Source organism: Loxodonta africana, chromosome 22, assembly GCF_030014295.1.
Source record: "Loxodonta africana isolate mLoxAfr1 chromosome 22, mLoxAfr1.hap2, whole genome shotgun sequence".
In the NCBI taxonomy this organism is placed as follows: domain Eukaryota; kingdom Metazoa; phylum Chordata; class Mammalia; order Proboscidea; family Elephantidae; genus Loxodonta; species Loxodonta africana.
The window spans coordinates 20,317,825-20,333,820 of record NC_087363.1 but is presented as its reverse complement, the minus strand read 5'-3'; the positions used below and the strand labels follow the sequence as shown (position 1 = coordinate 20,333,820).

The following is a 15,996-nucleotide window of genomic DNA, read 5'->3' as shown; positions in this document are numbered from 1 at the left end:
ATTATCTGTTGAATGAATGTGTGATGTGACATACTGATACTCTTCATGATTTTATAATACTAAATTGTACTGTTACTGCAGTTTCGGTTAATTGTAAACTTGTCATAAAAGAAACGTTAAGGATATCAAGCAAGAGGAAAAGGAAGCAGAGAGGCCTTGCATTTTAACCACTACCATAAAAGGAAGGGCACGAGAATCACGGGAAAAGCAGGCACTGTGTGGTCCACGTTACTCACAGGATCTACAGTTGGAAGATTGGAGAGTCTCCTTCTTTTCCTGCTTGGGCCTGGTGTGGACACAGAATGGTGCCCGTCATCAAAGTCCCCGCTGACGCTACTGGAAGGGGAGGTAGCTCTTCTTCTCTTGGAACCCATGGAATCCAACTTCTTCTGTAAGAAATAATTAGTCATGTTCTTATTTTTAAATTTAGACTCTGCCACCAAATTCAGCTGATCACCTACCACCACGCTTCTGGCTGAAAGAAGTTTAACTAGCTGTAAGTTTCTCCAATGGTAAGTCCTGGACCTCACTCCTCTAGCCTCTTCCCTTTTCATGGGACAAATTCAGCAAAAGTATACTCATGTGTATACCTCCAACTTTGAATGACTGAACCACTTCTGACCCTAAATTCACCTTGGACTAGTTTCCCAACCCATGTGCAGCGATACAAGGTGTTGGTCTCTCAGTCCCTGAGACAGCCAGGCAGGCTTGGGGGACAGAGGCCCCAAGGCAGTCACTCATTATGGAGCTGGCAGCCTCATCTGGTTTCCCCAGTGTACCTTACACTTATCATTTTCCAGATGGGCTATGGTGTAGAAAACGGTAGGAAGCAGTGCCTGGGGCAAATGAATAGTATAAAAAAAGGGACAGAGAATATTTAACCTTCTAGCATTTTAGATGCACCGTAAAATTAATACAGTGAAAATTAATTTTTTCCATTCATTAAAGCAAGATTCACAAGACACACCCCTGAAAAACACTTAATGTGACTTGCCATATGCCACATACAGAAATAGTGAAGCTGTGCTTTGGAATTCTTCTGTTAGACAATGGACCTCTTTTTCAGTTTTGTGAGGTACTCTATCCCCATGAATTTTGAAATCAGAGCTTCCAGTCCTAGTAGGTGATCTGGAAGAGCACCCCAGAGGTAAGCTTTTAGGCCTTGCCTGGCCTTTCAGAAGCATTTAAATATTTGTGCACCGTCTTCCTTCTGACTGTCCTCTTCCTAATTCTAGAAATAGCTACAGGAAAAGTGTGTGAAAAAGTGCCAACCACAATGCTGGTATCTGTAAAGTGCACCTTAAATTCTCAAGCATAAAAGGCACTTCAGGAATGCAAGAATATATCATGGTAACTATGCCGGCTTGGTTGGTGAAAATAAAATGTGGGAGTTCAGCACATATAGGGCAATTTAGCTTTAACATTATCAGCTTTCTACATAGTGACTTAAATAACTACTAACTATTGAAATAAAACATCTTACTTTTACCCCAATAAAAATTTAAAACAATAACATATCTTCTAAGACCACCAAAATAAAAAGACAAAATTAATAGACTGAACATTTTTTATTAAAGGTCCTTATCTATAGCAACCTTCAAAATCAGAACTAGAAACCATACAAGCAAAACAAATTTAAGACAGATTACTTTTATCAAGTAGGGCAGAATAAGACAACAAAAATGGGATATGTATTTGTGTCTATATTCTATGCTTAGAACTTGGGGTTGAGTTTTCCTGTGGCTGAAGTAATGAACCTTGCTACAAAGGCACTGATTCCTCACACATGTAACTTACTAAGCTGCACTGGGTTTTTTTTTTTTTTTTTTCATTCTAACTATGGGTACTTTTTAGTTTTTATTACAATTTCTCTGTGCTCTCAGTTTGGGGCTGGCTGCTGAGTAACTAGCCTTAAGGCAACTTTACAAGTGTATGCACTTGGCTATGACACAAGAAATGCAACCACAAGTCAAATCATCTGCTACAGACAGAGGGGAAGGGTATGCTTATATACCCAAGAAAAGTCCCACAGTGTTTATAATTTAACAACAGGACCTAACAGTATATTGTGATTTCAAGGATCTTTTTCTAAAGCAAAGAGAAAAAACTCAGATCCAATTGACATTCAACTTCCCTAAGACACCAGCAGCCAAAAGAATGGGAACAGTAGAGCACTGGTTGCCAGCAGTATGGGCAGAAGAGGTGGGGGATCTAACTTTGAGGTGGGGATCTCCTGGGAGCTGAAAGCAGGTGCAAAACATGCAAAAATTTTGCTAAGCAACTAAGAAACAAGAGGAGACTCCTATCTCCTCCTCGGAATTCAAGTTCACAGGGTGTTTAAAAATAATCTACCCTGATGATGCTGCCATCTTCTCGGCTTTGGTTTGTTACACAGCATAGTAGTTTTCAGTTTGCTAAAACTGACTAAAATCTTCAGAGGACTTAGACCAAGGGCAGCCAAGTTTTATTGATTTGTGTTTGTTTTATAAAGGCTGGCGAACTGGCTTTTCAACTCATTAAGACAACGAAACTAAAAACCAGCCCGTTGTTAACAAGGGCACAGGTGGAATGTGATGAACACGAGAAGGGAATTTTTATGGAAAGGATAACAAAAATTAAAGGTGGAAGTTGAAAGGCAAGGAGAACAGAAAAGGGAGAGAGTGTAGATGATCAGTGATTTACCAGCTTTACCAGAGCACAACCAGCGCCTCGAAAAGCCAGTCTCCTCATTATGTCTGAAGGCCAAGTGCAGCCAGTGGGAGAAGGCAGGGCTTTAGAAGTGCTGATTCAATGTTAGTATATTCAAAACTGAAAGAGAAGAACAAGGCAGAGAAAGGGGAAATACAAAGGAAGGGTCAGAAGGAGTAAAAATGAGTACGAGTAGATAGAAAACATTCAAATAGAACTGCTAGAGAAAGAGAACTGAGCTGGAGAAAACAGGTGTATCGGTTCTCTCGCACCTACTAAACTGCTGCAAAGGCTTAGGCTCTAACAGTACCTGCCCTCTCTTCTATTTTAAGCCAAATGCTTTTCATCTACTAAAGGTGCCTCCCACGGAACAAGCGGTCGGTCGCATGCCCCTTCGCTCACACGGAACAACTGTCAAGTCCCGACTGAAGTGTGCCTTCCTAACTGCTCCCTAGTCAAGAAGAGCAGAGTTCAATCACAGAGCCGCAATGGACTGTGAACACGTATCAGAGACTTGCATGTGACACAGAGTTTTGGCAAGCTGGAACAAACTGAGAATGCTCCATGTGAGCAAAGGGTCTGGAAAACTCCTTCCCCCTCAAAAATTCAAAATACGGCAACATTTCTTTCTACAAGTCCTATCAGCATTTGAGAGACACCATCTACGGTTTTACCAAGGTTAAACAAAAAACGCCTTCAACCATTTTGGCAGAAGTTCAAAATTCTATAAATAGTCCAGTGAAAACCAAAAAACATAAATGACTGGAGTGTGTGAATACATATCATGCAAGAATCAAAAATCCTCCAATCATTAATTTATTTAATAAAACAAGAAAAAGACGCAACCTAAGAATAAGTTCCAAATATTTTCTTACCCAAAGATCACATTTTAAAATGTATTTTGAGAGTTTGACAAGAAAGGCAGTGGGGTGAGGCGGGAGGAGCAACAGGACCTGCACTCAGAAGACCTGGATTGGAGCTGAAGGTCTTCCGCCTCAAATTATGTTTGACGTTGGCTGGGTCACAACCTCTCAGGTCTGTTTCCTCACCTCTAAAATGAGAACAGTAAGGCATGCAGTTCTTCCTTGGATTACTGTGACAGGGAAATGATACTATGTATGTTCAAAGCACAACAAAAATGTTAAGTTTCAACTCTAAGATTGCATGGTGCCTTGGCACAGAAACTGTCATATTCTTTTTTGTGGCCCCGGCCTACAGAATAGTATTTGGTGCTCAATTTATCTTTTTTATTACAAGTGCCCTTAAGAGGGACCTTGGAAAAAAAAAGTTTACTTTGGCAGTTTAAAAGGCCTGTGAGCATTCCATAACCAATTCTTTTTCCATGAAGAGGAAAGAAAGAGATTCTGGAGCTCAATTACAAGTTTTAAGATGGCTTTAATTCCACAAACCTGACAACCAACGATTAATTTACAGTGGACAGTAAACAGGAATAACTTTACAAAGTGCAAACTGGGAGACTACTTACTCAGTACAGGCAAACGGTGTATTTTGACAATCTATAAACTTTTTGGTACTCTCCTGTATTTCTAGTGCTACTCAGCACGTAGATACAAACTTAAAACAAAAAGCTCAAAGGAAACAAAAAACCACCCATAATCCTACTTCCCAGAGTAAATCATCCTTAACGTTGGTGTTCAGAGCTTTTCGTTTTATTCTATGCCTTTGTTGGCCGTTATGTAATTTTTTTAAACAAAAGTGATAAACTGTACATATTATTTTGCTGCCTGTGCTTTAACTTAGAGAAAATTCTTCCAAGTCAACATTCTTCTCCACAATGTTTGATGGTTTGACAACAATCTATCAAACAGATATACCACAATTTACTAACCTTGGGGATTTTGGTAAATTATGAACATTTGAAGTATTTTGTAACTCCCAAAGCCAAAGTGGCTAAGCCCCTTCCATCCATCCACAACACGTATTTGTTACTGTTTTAATCCGAAATACCTTCTTGAAAAAAAACTTTCCAATCTTCGGTTTTGGATCTTAAAATACCTGCAATCTGTTAACAAGTAATAAGGCAAAAATAACACTACTCTTAAATTTGTAGTGAATCGTATTTGCTTCTGAATTATATTTGTGGAAAAGTGCACCAGTTAAGTGGAAAAAATTACCTAAAATAATTTTTGAGAAGCCCTAGTTTGTCGGAAAATAAGTTAAAGTTTTACGCCAACGCCTGTTTCTATAACTACAATAAGAACTTGTAAATACAATACTGTGTATCTGTGATTTGCTTTTCAGGATTCCTTCTGTATTTCTGCCACCCTTTCTCTCCTTTTAAATCACAAACATATTCCACATAGTAACAAAATTACCCTTCTCTTTCAGTAGAACATTTTAAGATATGGAAAAATATTAAAAGCCTGGAATGTACACAGTTCCAAAAGCCCGATTTTTTGTGATATTGCAGACGAGACAATTATCTGGCCTCTACTATAAATACAAATCCCATTGACAAAAACACTCGGTCTGAACACGGTCATCTGGAAAGCGTGTGAAAACAAACAAACAAAATCACTGAGCGTTAGTGTCCGAATCATCCAAAAAAAAAAAAAAAAGCGGGCCTGGCCGGCGGAGGAAATGGGGACTTTGCCGACCTGTCACTGGTACGAGGGACTAGGGAAACGTTGACAGCTTGGAGCTATCCCGCGGCCAGCACTTGGCCAGCCCCGGGGCGGGAAAGAAGGGCGCGGGCAGTACCCGGGCCGCGGCGCGCCTTTGTCCCGGCCGGCAGGTGCGGCCAAGCCGCGGGGCCGGTCCCCAAGCCCCGCCGCGCCCCGCCCCGCGCGCCCGGCCCGACCGGCGCGTCCCCACGGCCGGGGCGGGGCCTCCGCCGCTGCTCCCGCCCGCCCGGGCCCACACAAAGGCCCGGCAGCCGGCCGAGGGGAAGCGGCCCCGCCCGACCCGAGCCCGGCCTTACCCCGCCGCTCCGCCGCCTGCAGCCCCGGCCGCCGACCGCCGCGCCCCGCCCCGTGGCCGCCACGGCTGCTGCTATTGCTCCTCCGGCCGCGGCCGCTGCCGTCGCTCCAGCACCCGCCGCCCTCGCCGCCCTCACCCCTCCCGGTGCCGCCGCAAAGCCAGCCCCGCGGTCGCCAAGCGAGCCCGGCTCTGCGCGACAGTGCATGCGCGCGCACGCGGGGCGGCGGCGGCGCGCTTTACGGCGGCAGCGTGAATACGTGACGTTTGGCCCAGGCCTCAGTTCGCACGTGGCGGCGGCGGAGAGAGGTTGTTGTCGCTGCTGCCATTGTCGTCCCCGCCGCCAGTATGAAGCGGCCGAGTGAGTGGAGGCGGAGGGCGGGCGGGTTTGGAGTAATTCCTGTCTCTGGTGGTCTCTGAAGCTGCCTGGGCGCTCTTCTGCAGCGGCTTGGTCTGCGGTGGCGTACGGGTAGGCCGGGTCCTGCGTAGAACCGAGGGTTGGAAGGCCTCACGTCGATACTGCGGATCCGCGGGCTCCTGGTGCAGAAGGCAGGCTGGCTCCGAGGGCGAAAGTCTCGTGAGGCAATACTGTCTGAGCCAAATTTTAGGTCCAGCTTTTCCGCATCCGCGGCCACGTGCAGAGCGGCCCTGTGGGAGAGCTGAGAGCCACCCTCCAAACGTATCGCTGCCCTCCTGCCTTGTGATAGGTGGTGTTTGATGCGAAATGGCTATTTTGAGTCTCCTGCTCTGGTGTGAGATCCCAGTCTAACTTGGGAAGACATTAACGGGGAACTTGGGCCCCAGTCCATACCTATTGCATCAAATTATTTGAATGATATATGCTTTTCTTAAGGACCCCACGTGGGTCTTAGCACAAGAAGAGTTAGCCCTATAGCGCAGTTACCAAAAAAACTATGCAGACAAATCATTGGTTTTCAACCCTTTTGCGATGTTTCTTTATAGAGTTGAAGAAAGCAAGTAAACGCATGACCTGCCATAAGCGGTATAAAATCCAAAAAAAGGTGGGTATTGTGCTTGGGGGAGCTATATCATTGAACTGCTTTCTGCGGATCTCTCATCTCGGCGGGAAGTCTGGGTTAACATGATTGAGACTTAGGAGATGGGAGTTGGAGAATAAGCTCTTAGGCAGCAGGAGCAGGGCTGTAGAAAGATGCATTTATTGGGTAATCAAGTCTGTAAACTTCACCTTTCAATAATCTTTGTAAAGAGGTGGAGAAATAGAGCCTGGTGGTGGCTTTTTGTCAGTGCCCCCCCCCCCACTCCTCTTGCTGCCCCTTTATACTTTGATATGCATGTTCTAACGATCCCTGGTGGTGCAGTGGTCAAACGCAAAAGATCCACAGCTCAAAGGCACCAGCACCTTTTCGGCAGAGAGATGTGGCCGTCTGCTTCTGTCAACAGCCTCGGAAGCCCTGTGGGCAGTTGCGTTCTGTCCTGTAGAGTCGCTTTCGACTTGACAAAATGGGTTTATATATGCATTTTGTATGATTCTAATTAAAGCTCCCTTTTTCTATGTCATTTTATAGGGGTCACTAAACTGTAGCTAGATGGGTTTCTCACATGAATTTTGTTTGAGTGGGAAAGTATTTTTGTAAACTCCATATATTCATTATAATAGGTACGGGAGCACCATCGAAAATTGAGGAAGGAAGCCAAAAAACGGGGTCGCAAGAAGCCTAGGAAAGATCCAGGAGTTCCAAACAGTGCTCCCTTTAAGGAGGCTCTTCTTCGGGAAGCTGAGCTAAGAAAACAGCGGGTAAGGTGTTTATTGAAGCTTTGAAGAAATAGTGTGGGTATATGTACTTTTTTCAAAGTAAGGTAACAACACCAAGTCACTTTGCCTCACCCATTTCTCTTATGAATTGGACACAGCTTGAAGAACTAAAACAGCAGCAGAAACTTGACAGACAGAAGGAACAGGAAAAGAAAAGAAAACTTGAAACTCAGCCTGCTGTTGAGCCATCTAGTGGGGAACCTGTGAAGGAGGTATGACCAGGTTTTGTGAGCGAGAGGTAGCGTTCTGATGGAGAAGCAAAAGCACGTACATGGGGTGGGGGTGCTATGCCTCATGGCGGGGAGGGGGGGTGAGTTCAGATTCTGGCATACCTACCTATACTATCAAATGCAGGGCCTATTATCAGCCATGGGAAATGCAAACATAGGTTACAACTGCTGTACTTCTAATTTGATGTCTTTTCCCCCTTGTCTTTATTTTTTAGGAACTTGGGCAAGGCAAAGCAAAGAACAAAGCCAAGTTGGGCAAACAGAGTCCAAAGAAATCATATTGTCAGGAACTTAAAAAGGTATTTTAGTTTAGGTCTGTGTCTAAAAACAGTAATGAGTTTAAGAGACTAGTCGCTCCTCTTTCCTAACCCTGGCATCAACCTTGTAAAAGTGGAAGTAGAGCTCCCTTGAGCTGAAGAATCCTTCAGGCTGGCTTATCCCATTTAGGGCCTTTCCTGTTAGGTTTAGTTAAAGGAAATATTCTTCCTTGGTTATAAATTTTTGCACAGGTGCATGGGGAGCAGTTCACCATAAATATAGTTTATAAAAATAGTGTTTCGCGTTAATGTGTTGACACAGCAGTTTAAAGATTGAAGAAAGTACACAAAAATAGTGTGAAAATAAGACTCTTGAAAGTGCTTTGCTGAAACCCAAGTAAAGGAAGTCAACTGAAGTCAGAAGTGTCTTTTAGGTGTAGTAGCTCCTCAGCACTCCCATCCCTAACCACAGCCCCCCGCCCCCCATAGGTGGACAGACCCTGGTGACTATGCTCCTCAACACTTCTAGGGCTTATCAGACGACATCATTCACTATGGGAAGATTGTACATTCAGTTAGGAGTATTTTCCACTTTTGAAATTCATTTCGATGAGGACCCTGAGCAAGCCTATGTATTTTCTTGTGTGAGAAATGATGACATATAAACATTCTTCATACCCAAGTGAAGACATGAGATCCAACTCTGAGCTCACCATGCTGCAAAGTGGATAATGCCAACACGTTTCTGTTAAGGGTGTTCCTGGAGCAGGAGAAGTGATGTGTTTCTGCCTTGACAGGTGATTGAGGCCTCAGATGTTGTGCTAGAGGTGTTGGATGCCAGAGACCCGCTTGGTTGCAGGTGTCCCCAGGTAGAAGAGGCCATTGTCCAAGGTGGACAGAAAAGACTAGTACTTGTGTTAAATAAATCAGGTGAGTGAAACGAATGCCCTTTGTCTTGCGTGTGCACTGGCGAGGTATGAGGAAAATATGTGAACAGTCTGATTGTCAGTGAAGACTGATAAGATCCAACTCTGACCTCAGAGCCAGTGCACGTGGTAACTGGTTGCCAAAGCAGTTTACAACAACTGATTGGGCTGGTTTCTACTGTTCTTTTGTGATTCAGTGGTTACCACCTTGTCTTTTTTAAGAGTGTAAGCTCCTCTACCCAGCCCACTGTGCAGTGTATTTCACAGAGCAAATGATGACAGTGTGCCAAATTCCCCACACCTACACAATGTCACATCTTAGTTCAGGAGTTGGATAAATTGGAACCTTTATGACAAAATATTTAGATTAAAATGCATAATTATGTATCTAGGGTTGAGTAGCAGGAACAGGAAAACCCAGAACAGACAGCTGTACAGCAGAAAAGATGGGATCCAGAAATATTGTGGTTGGGAAACGGCTGCTAACTGAGGGTAATTTCTAAAATTATTAGCCGTAGGGTTAGTAGGGCGAGAATGTAGAGGTTGGCTCAGACCTGAAAGGATAAGTAGTGCAGAGGGGAATTGAGGAAATAAAGAAGGGTTAATACTGGCTTGTTCAGGGCAGCAAGGTAAGGAACTTACCCTTCCCCCATCTTCCGGTTATATCCTTAATCAGAAAAGGCAAAATAGAGTAAAATCTACATCAAATTTTGCAAACTCACCTCAACAAAATGGCCAAATTAGACGATGTCTTTTTCCTAATTCCTGTCAGATCTGGTGCCAAGGGAGAATTTGGAGTCCTGGCTAAGTTATCTGGAGAAAGAATTGCCAACAGTGGTGTTCAGAGCTTCAACAAACTGGAGGGACAAAGGAAAGCTAATCAAGGTATCTCTTACTGTTAGGGGTGGAAAGTGTGGGTCTTTCAGATTTTCAGAGGTTGAGATAAGATGAGTGAACAAAACGTTGATTAAAAAAAAGAAATTATAAGGTCCAACTCTGATTTCGTGCAGAGATAACTGAAAGGTAATAGAGTGTGGTGATTAAGAGCCAGATTGCTTGACTCTTGTCTGTTGTCAGAAGTAGTAAAACTAATAACTCAGACGTGTTAAGGTAAAGAAGAAAGCTGCTCCATTCAAAAGTAAAGTCTGCTTTGGGAAAGATGGCCTTATGAAGCTTCTTCGAGGATTTCAGGACACTTGTGGCAAAGCCATTTGCGTTGGAGTAATTGGTAAGTTTATTTCAGTTCACGTTTTGCTTAAGTGCCAAGAATTTTTTCACTTTAAAAGCTTGCGAGTTTATTGGCAAATAAAGTGCTCGAACATTAGCTACTTTCCCGCTTCATCAAGAATGCACAACAGTTAAAACTAAAGTAATTGCTGCCTGATCAGTTCTTTGTTGTGACTGGGCATTGCAGGAAGTTGGCTTCTCAAACCTCTTGGCTTATTCGAATTAGTGTCTAGTCCTGCCCTTTTGTTACTTGAGCAAGAAATGAAGAAGTTAAGATTGGTCTTAGTGTGGAAGTGAAGAAACTCAGATCCAACTCTGATCTTGCTCTAAACATGAAATATAAAATAAGGTGGTAGAAGTTGTATAATTATCAGCCCATAATACTTTTTGTGTCTCAATTCCCCATTTTTAGGTTTCCCAAACGTGGGTAAAAGCAGCATCGTTAATAGCTTAAAACAGGAACGGACATGCAATGTTGGTTTATCCATGGGGCTTACAAGGTGGGTTGAGTTGTTTCATAATTGCAGTATTTTATTATAGGTCAGTATGTTGTTGTTAGGTGCTGTCGAGTTGGTTCCAACTCATAGTGGCCCTACATACAACAGAACGAAACACTGCCTGGTCTTGCGCCATCCTCACAGTTGTTAGGCTGGAGCCCATTGTTGTAGTCACTGTGTCAGTTCATCTCATTGAGGGTCTTCCTCTTTTTTACTGACCCTTCACTCTACCAAGCATGATGTTCTCCAGGGACTGATCCCTCCTGATAACACGTCCAAAGTATGTGAGGCAAAGTCTGACTATCCTCACTGCTACTGAGCGTTCTGGCTATACTTCTTCCAAGACAGATTTGTTTATTCTTCTGGCACTCCACGGTATATTCAATATTCTTCACCAACACCGTAACTCAAAGGCACCAATTCTCCTTCTGTCTTCCTTATTCACTGTCCATCTTCTACATGCATATGAGGTGATTGAAAAAACCATGGCTTGGGTCAGGTGTACCTTAGTCCTTAAAGTAACATCTTTGCTTTTTAACACTTTAAAGAAATCTTTCGCAGCACATTTGCCCAGTGCAGTGCACTGTTTCATTTCTTGACTGCTGCTTCTATGGGTGTTGATAGTGGATCCAAGTAAAATGAAATCTTTTATAACTTCAATCTTTTCTCCATTTATCATGTTGCTTATTGATCCAGTTGTTAGGATTTTTGTTTGCTTTATGTTGAGGTGCAAGCCATACTGAAGGCTGTGGTCTGAATATATACGACTTTATTTTAGCTAGCTTGAAGACAAATTTATTTTTAAATTATCTTTTTAAATCTGCCAGCGAAAGAAAGGGTTAGGCCCAAGCTAGGCTTGGGGAAGAACTAGTTGGAGTGGGACAGCTGCCCACAATCTAGTTGGAAAGACAGATAAGCAAACAGATGCAGAGGGAGGAATGCTGTCTCAGTGGAAGTGATGTTTGAATCTGGTCTTGTGAAGTGAAAAGAAGTTCGCCAGGTGGGAGAGGGAAAAATATTTATGGCAGAGGGACAGCACGTGTTAAGATGATATATAAACAGTAAGATGGATTGTTTCCCTTTAGAAAGGGAGGGTGCACTGTCTGGGGTTCAGACAGACATGAAGCAGATGATGAGAAACTGGATCTGACTGACTGTGCTGAGTTTGTTCAATCCAACCCTGAGCTTCGTGTTCTGCCTTTGCCGTCTAAATTAAACCGGTGCCCCCTTTGAATACCATCTTTCTTCTTCTAGGAGCATGCAGGTTGTCCCCCTGGACAAACAGATCACAATCATAGACAGTCCCAGCATCATCGTGTCTCCACTTAACTCCGCCACTGCACTTGCTATGAGAAGTCCAGCAAGTATTGAAGTAGTAAAACCAGTGGAGGCTGCCCATGCCATCCTGTCCCAGGCCGACGCTCGACAGGTAAAGGAACCCTTTTCCTCAGGCACCTCGTCGCCATTTTCTCTTTGATCATAAGCATTTTTAAAAAGACTTCTTGACCAAAAGGGGGATGGCAGGATGCTTCTTAAATTCCAGAATATAGTTTTGGGATTTGGTGCCTGACTCTTAAAAGTTTGAGATGTTTGGTCCTTCTTGAATTTCACCACAATCAGCATATATTTTTTTGTGCAACCATTACCACAATTTATTTCAGTTTTTTTTTCACCACTCCAGAAAGAATTCCTCTGCCTCTCAGTCCTTGGCAACCATGGATAAATCCTGTTTCTATGGATTTATCTTAAGTAGATCATATGAATGGACTCATATACGTAGTCCCTGTGACTGACTGCTTTCACTGAACATGTTTTCAAGGTTCGTCCAAGTTGTAGTATGTATCGGTACACGTCATTGTTTTATGGCCAAATAGTCTATTGTATATATGGTACTGCATCCGCTTATCCCTCAGTTGATGCGACTTTTGGGTTGTCTCCACTTTCTTAGGTATTATGAAAAACGGCTGCTGTGAACATTGATACACAAGTTTTTGTGTGAACGTATTTGATTTCTCATAGATACATATACCTAGGATCGTAATTGCCAGGTCACGTGTTAATTTTATGTTTAACATTTTGAGAAACTGCCAGGCTTTTCCAGAGGCTGTACCATTGTACATTTCCACCAGCAACCTGTCGGGGTTCCAACTACCTACCTACATCTTTGCCAACACTAGTTAACTTTTATTATAGCCATATGTGAAGTGGTGTCTCACTGTGCTTTTGATTTTCATTTCCCTAATGGCTAATGAGGAGTCCTGGTGGCACAGTAGTTAAAGCACTCAGTTGCTAACTGAATGGTCAGAGGTTTGAACCTATCAGCCTGGTTTGTGGAAGAAAGATGTGGCAGTCTGCTTCCATAAAGATTTACAGTTTTGGAAACCCTATGGGGCAGGTCTACCCTGTTCCGTAGGGTCACTATGAGTGATTCAACTCAACTGCAGTGGGTTTGTTTTTTTTGTAATGACTAGTGATGTCATGACACCTAATTGTGTTCACGAGGAACCTTTACATGGATCGAGGCAGTTGTTCACACAGAACAAGGGGATACTGATTGGTTTAAAGTCAGGAAAGGTGTGTGTCAGGGTTGTATCCTTTCACCATACCTATTCAATCTGTATGCTGAGCAAATAACCCGAGAAGCTGGACTACGTGAAGAACGGGGCATCAGGATCGGAGGAAAACTCATTTACAACCTGCGTTATACAGATGATACAACCTTGCTTGCTGAAAGTGAAAAAGACTTGAAGCACTTACTAATGAAGATCAAAGACCGCAGCCTTCAGTCTGGCTTGCACCTCAACATAAAGAAAACAAAAATCCTCACAACTGGACCAGTGAGCAACATCATGATAAACAGAGAAAAGATTGAAGTTGTTGAGGATTTCATTTTACTTGGATCCAAAATCAACAGCCACGGAAGCAGCAGTCAAGAAATCAAACGCATTGCATTGGGCAAATCTGCTGCAAAGGACCTCTTTAAAGTGTCAAAAAGCAGGGATGTCACCTTGAACACTAAGATGCGCCTGACCCAAGTCATGGTATTTTCAGTCGCGTCGTATGCATGTGAAAACTGGACAGTGAATAAGGAAAACCGAAGAAGAACCGACACCTTTGAATTGTGTTGGCAAAGAAAATTGAATATACCGTGGGCCGCCAAAAGAACTAACAAATCTGTCTTGGAAGAAGTATAACCAGAATGCTCCTTAGAAGCACGGATGGCAAGATTGCGTCTTACATACTTGGGACATGTCAGGAGGAATCAGTCCCTGAAGAAGGACATCATGCTTGGCAAAGTATAGGGTCAGCAAGAGAGGAAGATCCTCAAAAGAGGTTGCAACAATGAGCTCAAGTGTAACAGTTGTAAGGATGGCGCAGGACTGGGCAGTGTTACGTTCTGTTGTACACAGGGTCTCTATGAGTCGGAACCAACTTGACGGCACCTAACAAGTGATGTTGAGCATCTTGTGCTTATTGGCCATTTATGTGCCTTTGGAGAAATGTCTATCCAAGTCATTTGACAATTTTGGTGGAGTTGTAAGAGTTCTTTATGTAAGTCTATTATCAGACGTGATTTTCAGATATTCTGTGGGTTATCTTTTCACATTGATGGTGTCCTCTTATGCACAAAAGATTTTCGTTTTGATAAAGTTCAATTTAGCTTTTTCCTTTTGTCACCTATGCTTTTGGTGTCATTGTCTAAGGAATCATTGATTAATCCAAGGCCATGAAGATTTACGCCTGCATTTTTTTCTAAGTGTGTATAAGTTTTACCTCTTAACCGTTAGGTCTGTGATACATTTTGTGTATGGTATGAGGACGGGGCTCCAGCTTCATTCTTTTGCATGTGGAGATCAGTTGTCTGAGAAGCATTTCTCGAAGGCTGTTCTTTCCCCTTGTCAACAATCAGTTGATAATAAACCTAAAGGTTTATTTCTGGACTCTCAAATCTATTCCATCGATCTATATGTCATTGTGCCAGCACCTCTCTGTCTTGATTATTGTAGTCTGTTTCTCTTTTAAGTAGAAAGTTCTCAGTCTTTTGTTTACATGTGCGCTACAGCAGACGACTGACAGTTCCTGGTTTTCTTTTTTCAAGGTAGTATTGAAATTTACTGTCCCAGAATACAAGGATCCTCTGGAATTTTTTACTTTGCTTGCTCAAAGAAGAGGATTGCACCAAAAAGGTGGAAGCCCAAATGTGGAAGGTGCTGCCAAACTGCTATGGTCTGAGTGGACAGGGTAAGGCTTCTCTCTTTTGGCGTTTTGATGCTCACAAAGAATAAAGGAAGTGCTTTTTGACGAATCTTGTCTTGAATACTAGTGCCACCTTAGGTTACTATTCCCAGCCCCCGACATCCTGGACTTGTTGTCCACATCTTAATGAGCGCATAGTGGCAGAAATGAAATTGGGCTTTAATATGGAAGAACTGAAAAAGAACAATGTACACAGCATACAAGGTGAGTGAGACTTATTTCACTGCTGTCTCCATTGGCTGACAGCAATGAAGGTCTCATCTGTTTACCTGGCTTTGTCCCTTTCCTAGCCATCAGGGGCTCTCGTTCAGCCAGTAGCATCCTTTTCCGATCTTCGGGTCTGACAAATGGAATCATAGAGGAAGAGGACATACCTGAGGAATTGCCAAAACAGAAGGAGAGGAAGCAGGAGGAGGACATTGACAGTGACCAGGAAAGTGTTGGTAGTGAAGAAGCTGGTGTAAGTGTGTTCTCCATGAGTTGTTTAAAGCTGAAGTGTATTTTCCAAAATTATAATGTACAACAAATGGGAAGGGCCTAAACGTGGCAATTAAATACTTTGCAGTAGACGGTAAGCCTATACAGTGTGGGAATGCAATCCTTAGTCTTAATTTTACACATTCCATTACATGTACTGTCAAAGACTGAACTTTTCCCAGGTACATAATTACTTGGTTTAATGAGCAGACAAGGGCTATTAACCCAGTGACATTTCTCTTTGTCTTAAAGGAAAAGAACTCAGACATGTCTCCTGCAGAAGACACATGGGAGGCATTTCCTGAGGAGTCTCAAGCAGGTTAGTCTGGGGTAGATGAGTTCTAACCAAACAGCATCACAGAGTCACTTTTACTTTCAAAACAAAAACGGTTAATTTTTCTCCAATGCAGGCAAACAGTTCTGCAGTCAAGAAGCAAGATCTTTTGCTATGGATAAAACAATCAAAGAGGAGGAAGATGCCTATGACTTCAGTACAGACTACGTATAGCAAAAAGCCTGTCCTATTGGAGGGGCTTCTGTTTTTTGAGCAGACTGCTCAACTCTTCCGTTGTGTGTAACATACCGGTTTGTTAATTATGTCCTAAGCTGTGTAAATTTTGTGAATATGTAGCATATGATATATTCATTAAAAAGAATGAGGCAATTTAGAAAGTGTCTAAATTCTCTAAGACAACAACTCATTTC

The 15,996-nt window shown here is 42.9% G+C and overlaps 2 protein-coding genes and 3 non-coding genes across 35 annotated transcripts in view; 4 read left to right on the top strand and 1 right to left on the bottom strand.

The window, feature by feature from the left end:
- PBRM1 (polybromo 1) overlaps positions 1 to 5,709 on the bottom strand; it is a 125,737-nt gene extending 120,028 nt beyond the window's left edge. For 14 of the 31 annotated variants that reach the window (XR_010318972.1, XR_010318973.1, XR_010318974.1 and 11 more), the window contains exon 1: positions 237 to 3,071. Coding sequence is in view for 28 of the 31 variants with exons in the window: in XM_064274407.1 (XP_064130477.1) it covers positions 237 to 554 (318 nt within the window). In the remaining 3 variants the exon portion in view is untranslated. Of the gene's footprint in view, positions 1 to 236; positions 3,072 to 3,563; positions 5,408 to 5,629 lie in introns of those variants that run through there. The other 17 variants (XM_064274411.1, XM_023547640.2, XM_023547635.2 and 14 more) reach the window with 7 other exon arrangements.
- A 155-nt stretch (positions 5,710 to 5,864) lies between these two features.
- Positions 5,865 to 15,989, top strand: GNL3 (G protein nucleolar 3). The gene is made up of 15 exons (XM_064274398.1): positions 5,865 to 5,986; positions 6,589 to 6,647; positions 7,265 to 7,402; positions 7,519 to 7,632; positions 7,866 to 7,949; positions 8,705 to 8,837; positions 9,606 to 9,718; positions 9,944 to 10,061; positions 10,473 to 10,560; positions 11,812 to 11,986; positions 14,657 to 14,799; positions 14,882 to 15,018; positions 15,105 to 15,274; positions 15,544 to 15,610; positions 15,702 to 15,989. Exons 1-15 carry the CDS (start codon positions 5,974 to 5,976, stop codon positions 15,797 to 15,799), a joined length of 1,650 nt encoding a protein of 549 aa, XP_064130468.1. The 5' UTR covers positions 5,865 to 5,973; the 3' UTR covers positions 15,800 to 15,989.
- LOC111750643 (small nucleolar RNA SNORD19) lies at positions 8,879 to 8,952 on the top strand. The gene has a single exon (XR_002785745.1). It is a non-coding gene; the product is annotated as a small nucleolar RNA SNORD19 (small nucleolar RNA).
- LOC111750645 (small nucleolar RNA SNORD19B) lies at positions 9,765 to 9,845 on the top strand. The gene has a single exon (XR_002785747.1). It is a non-coding gene; the product is annotated as a small nucleolar RNA SNORD19B (small nucleolar RNA).
- LOC111750644 (small nucleolar RNA SNORD69) lies at positions 11,675 to 11,751 on the top strand. Its single transcript, XR_002785746.1, has one exon. It is a non-coding gene; the product is annotated as a small nucleolar RNA SNORD69 (small nucleolar RNA).
- Positions 15,990 to 15,996: the final 7 nt, after the last annotated feature.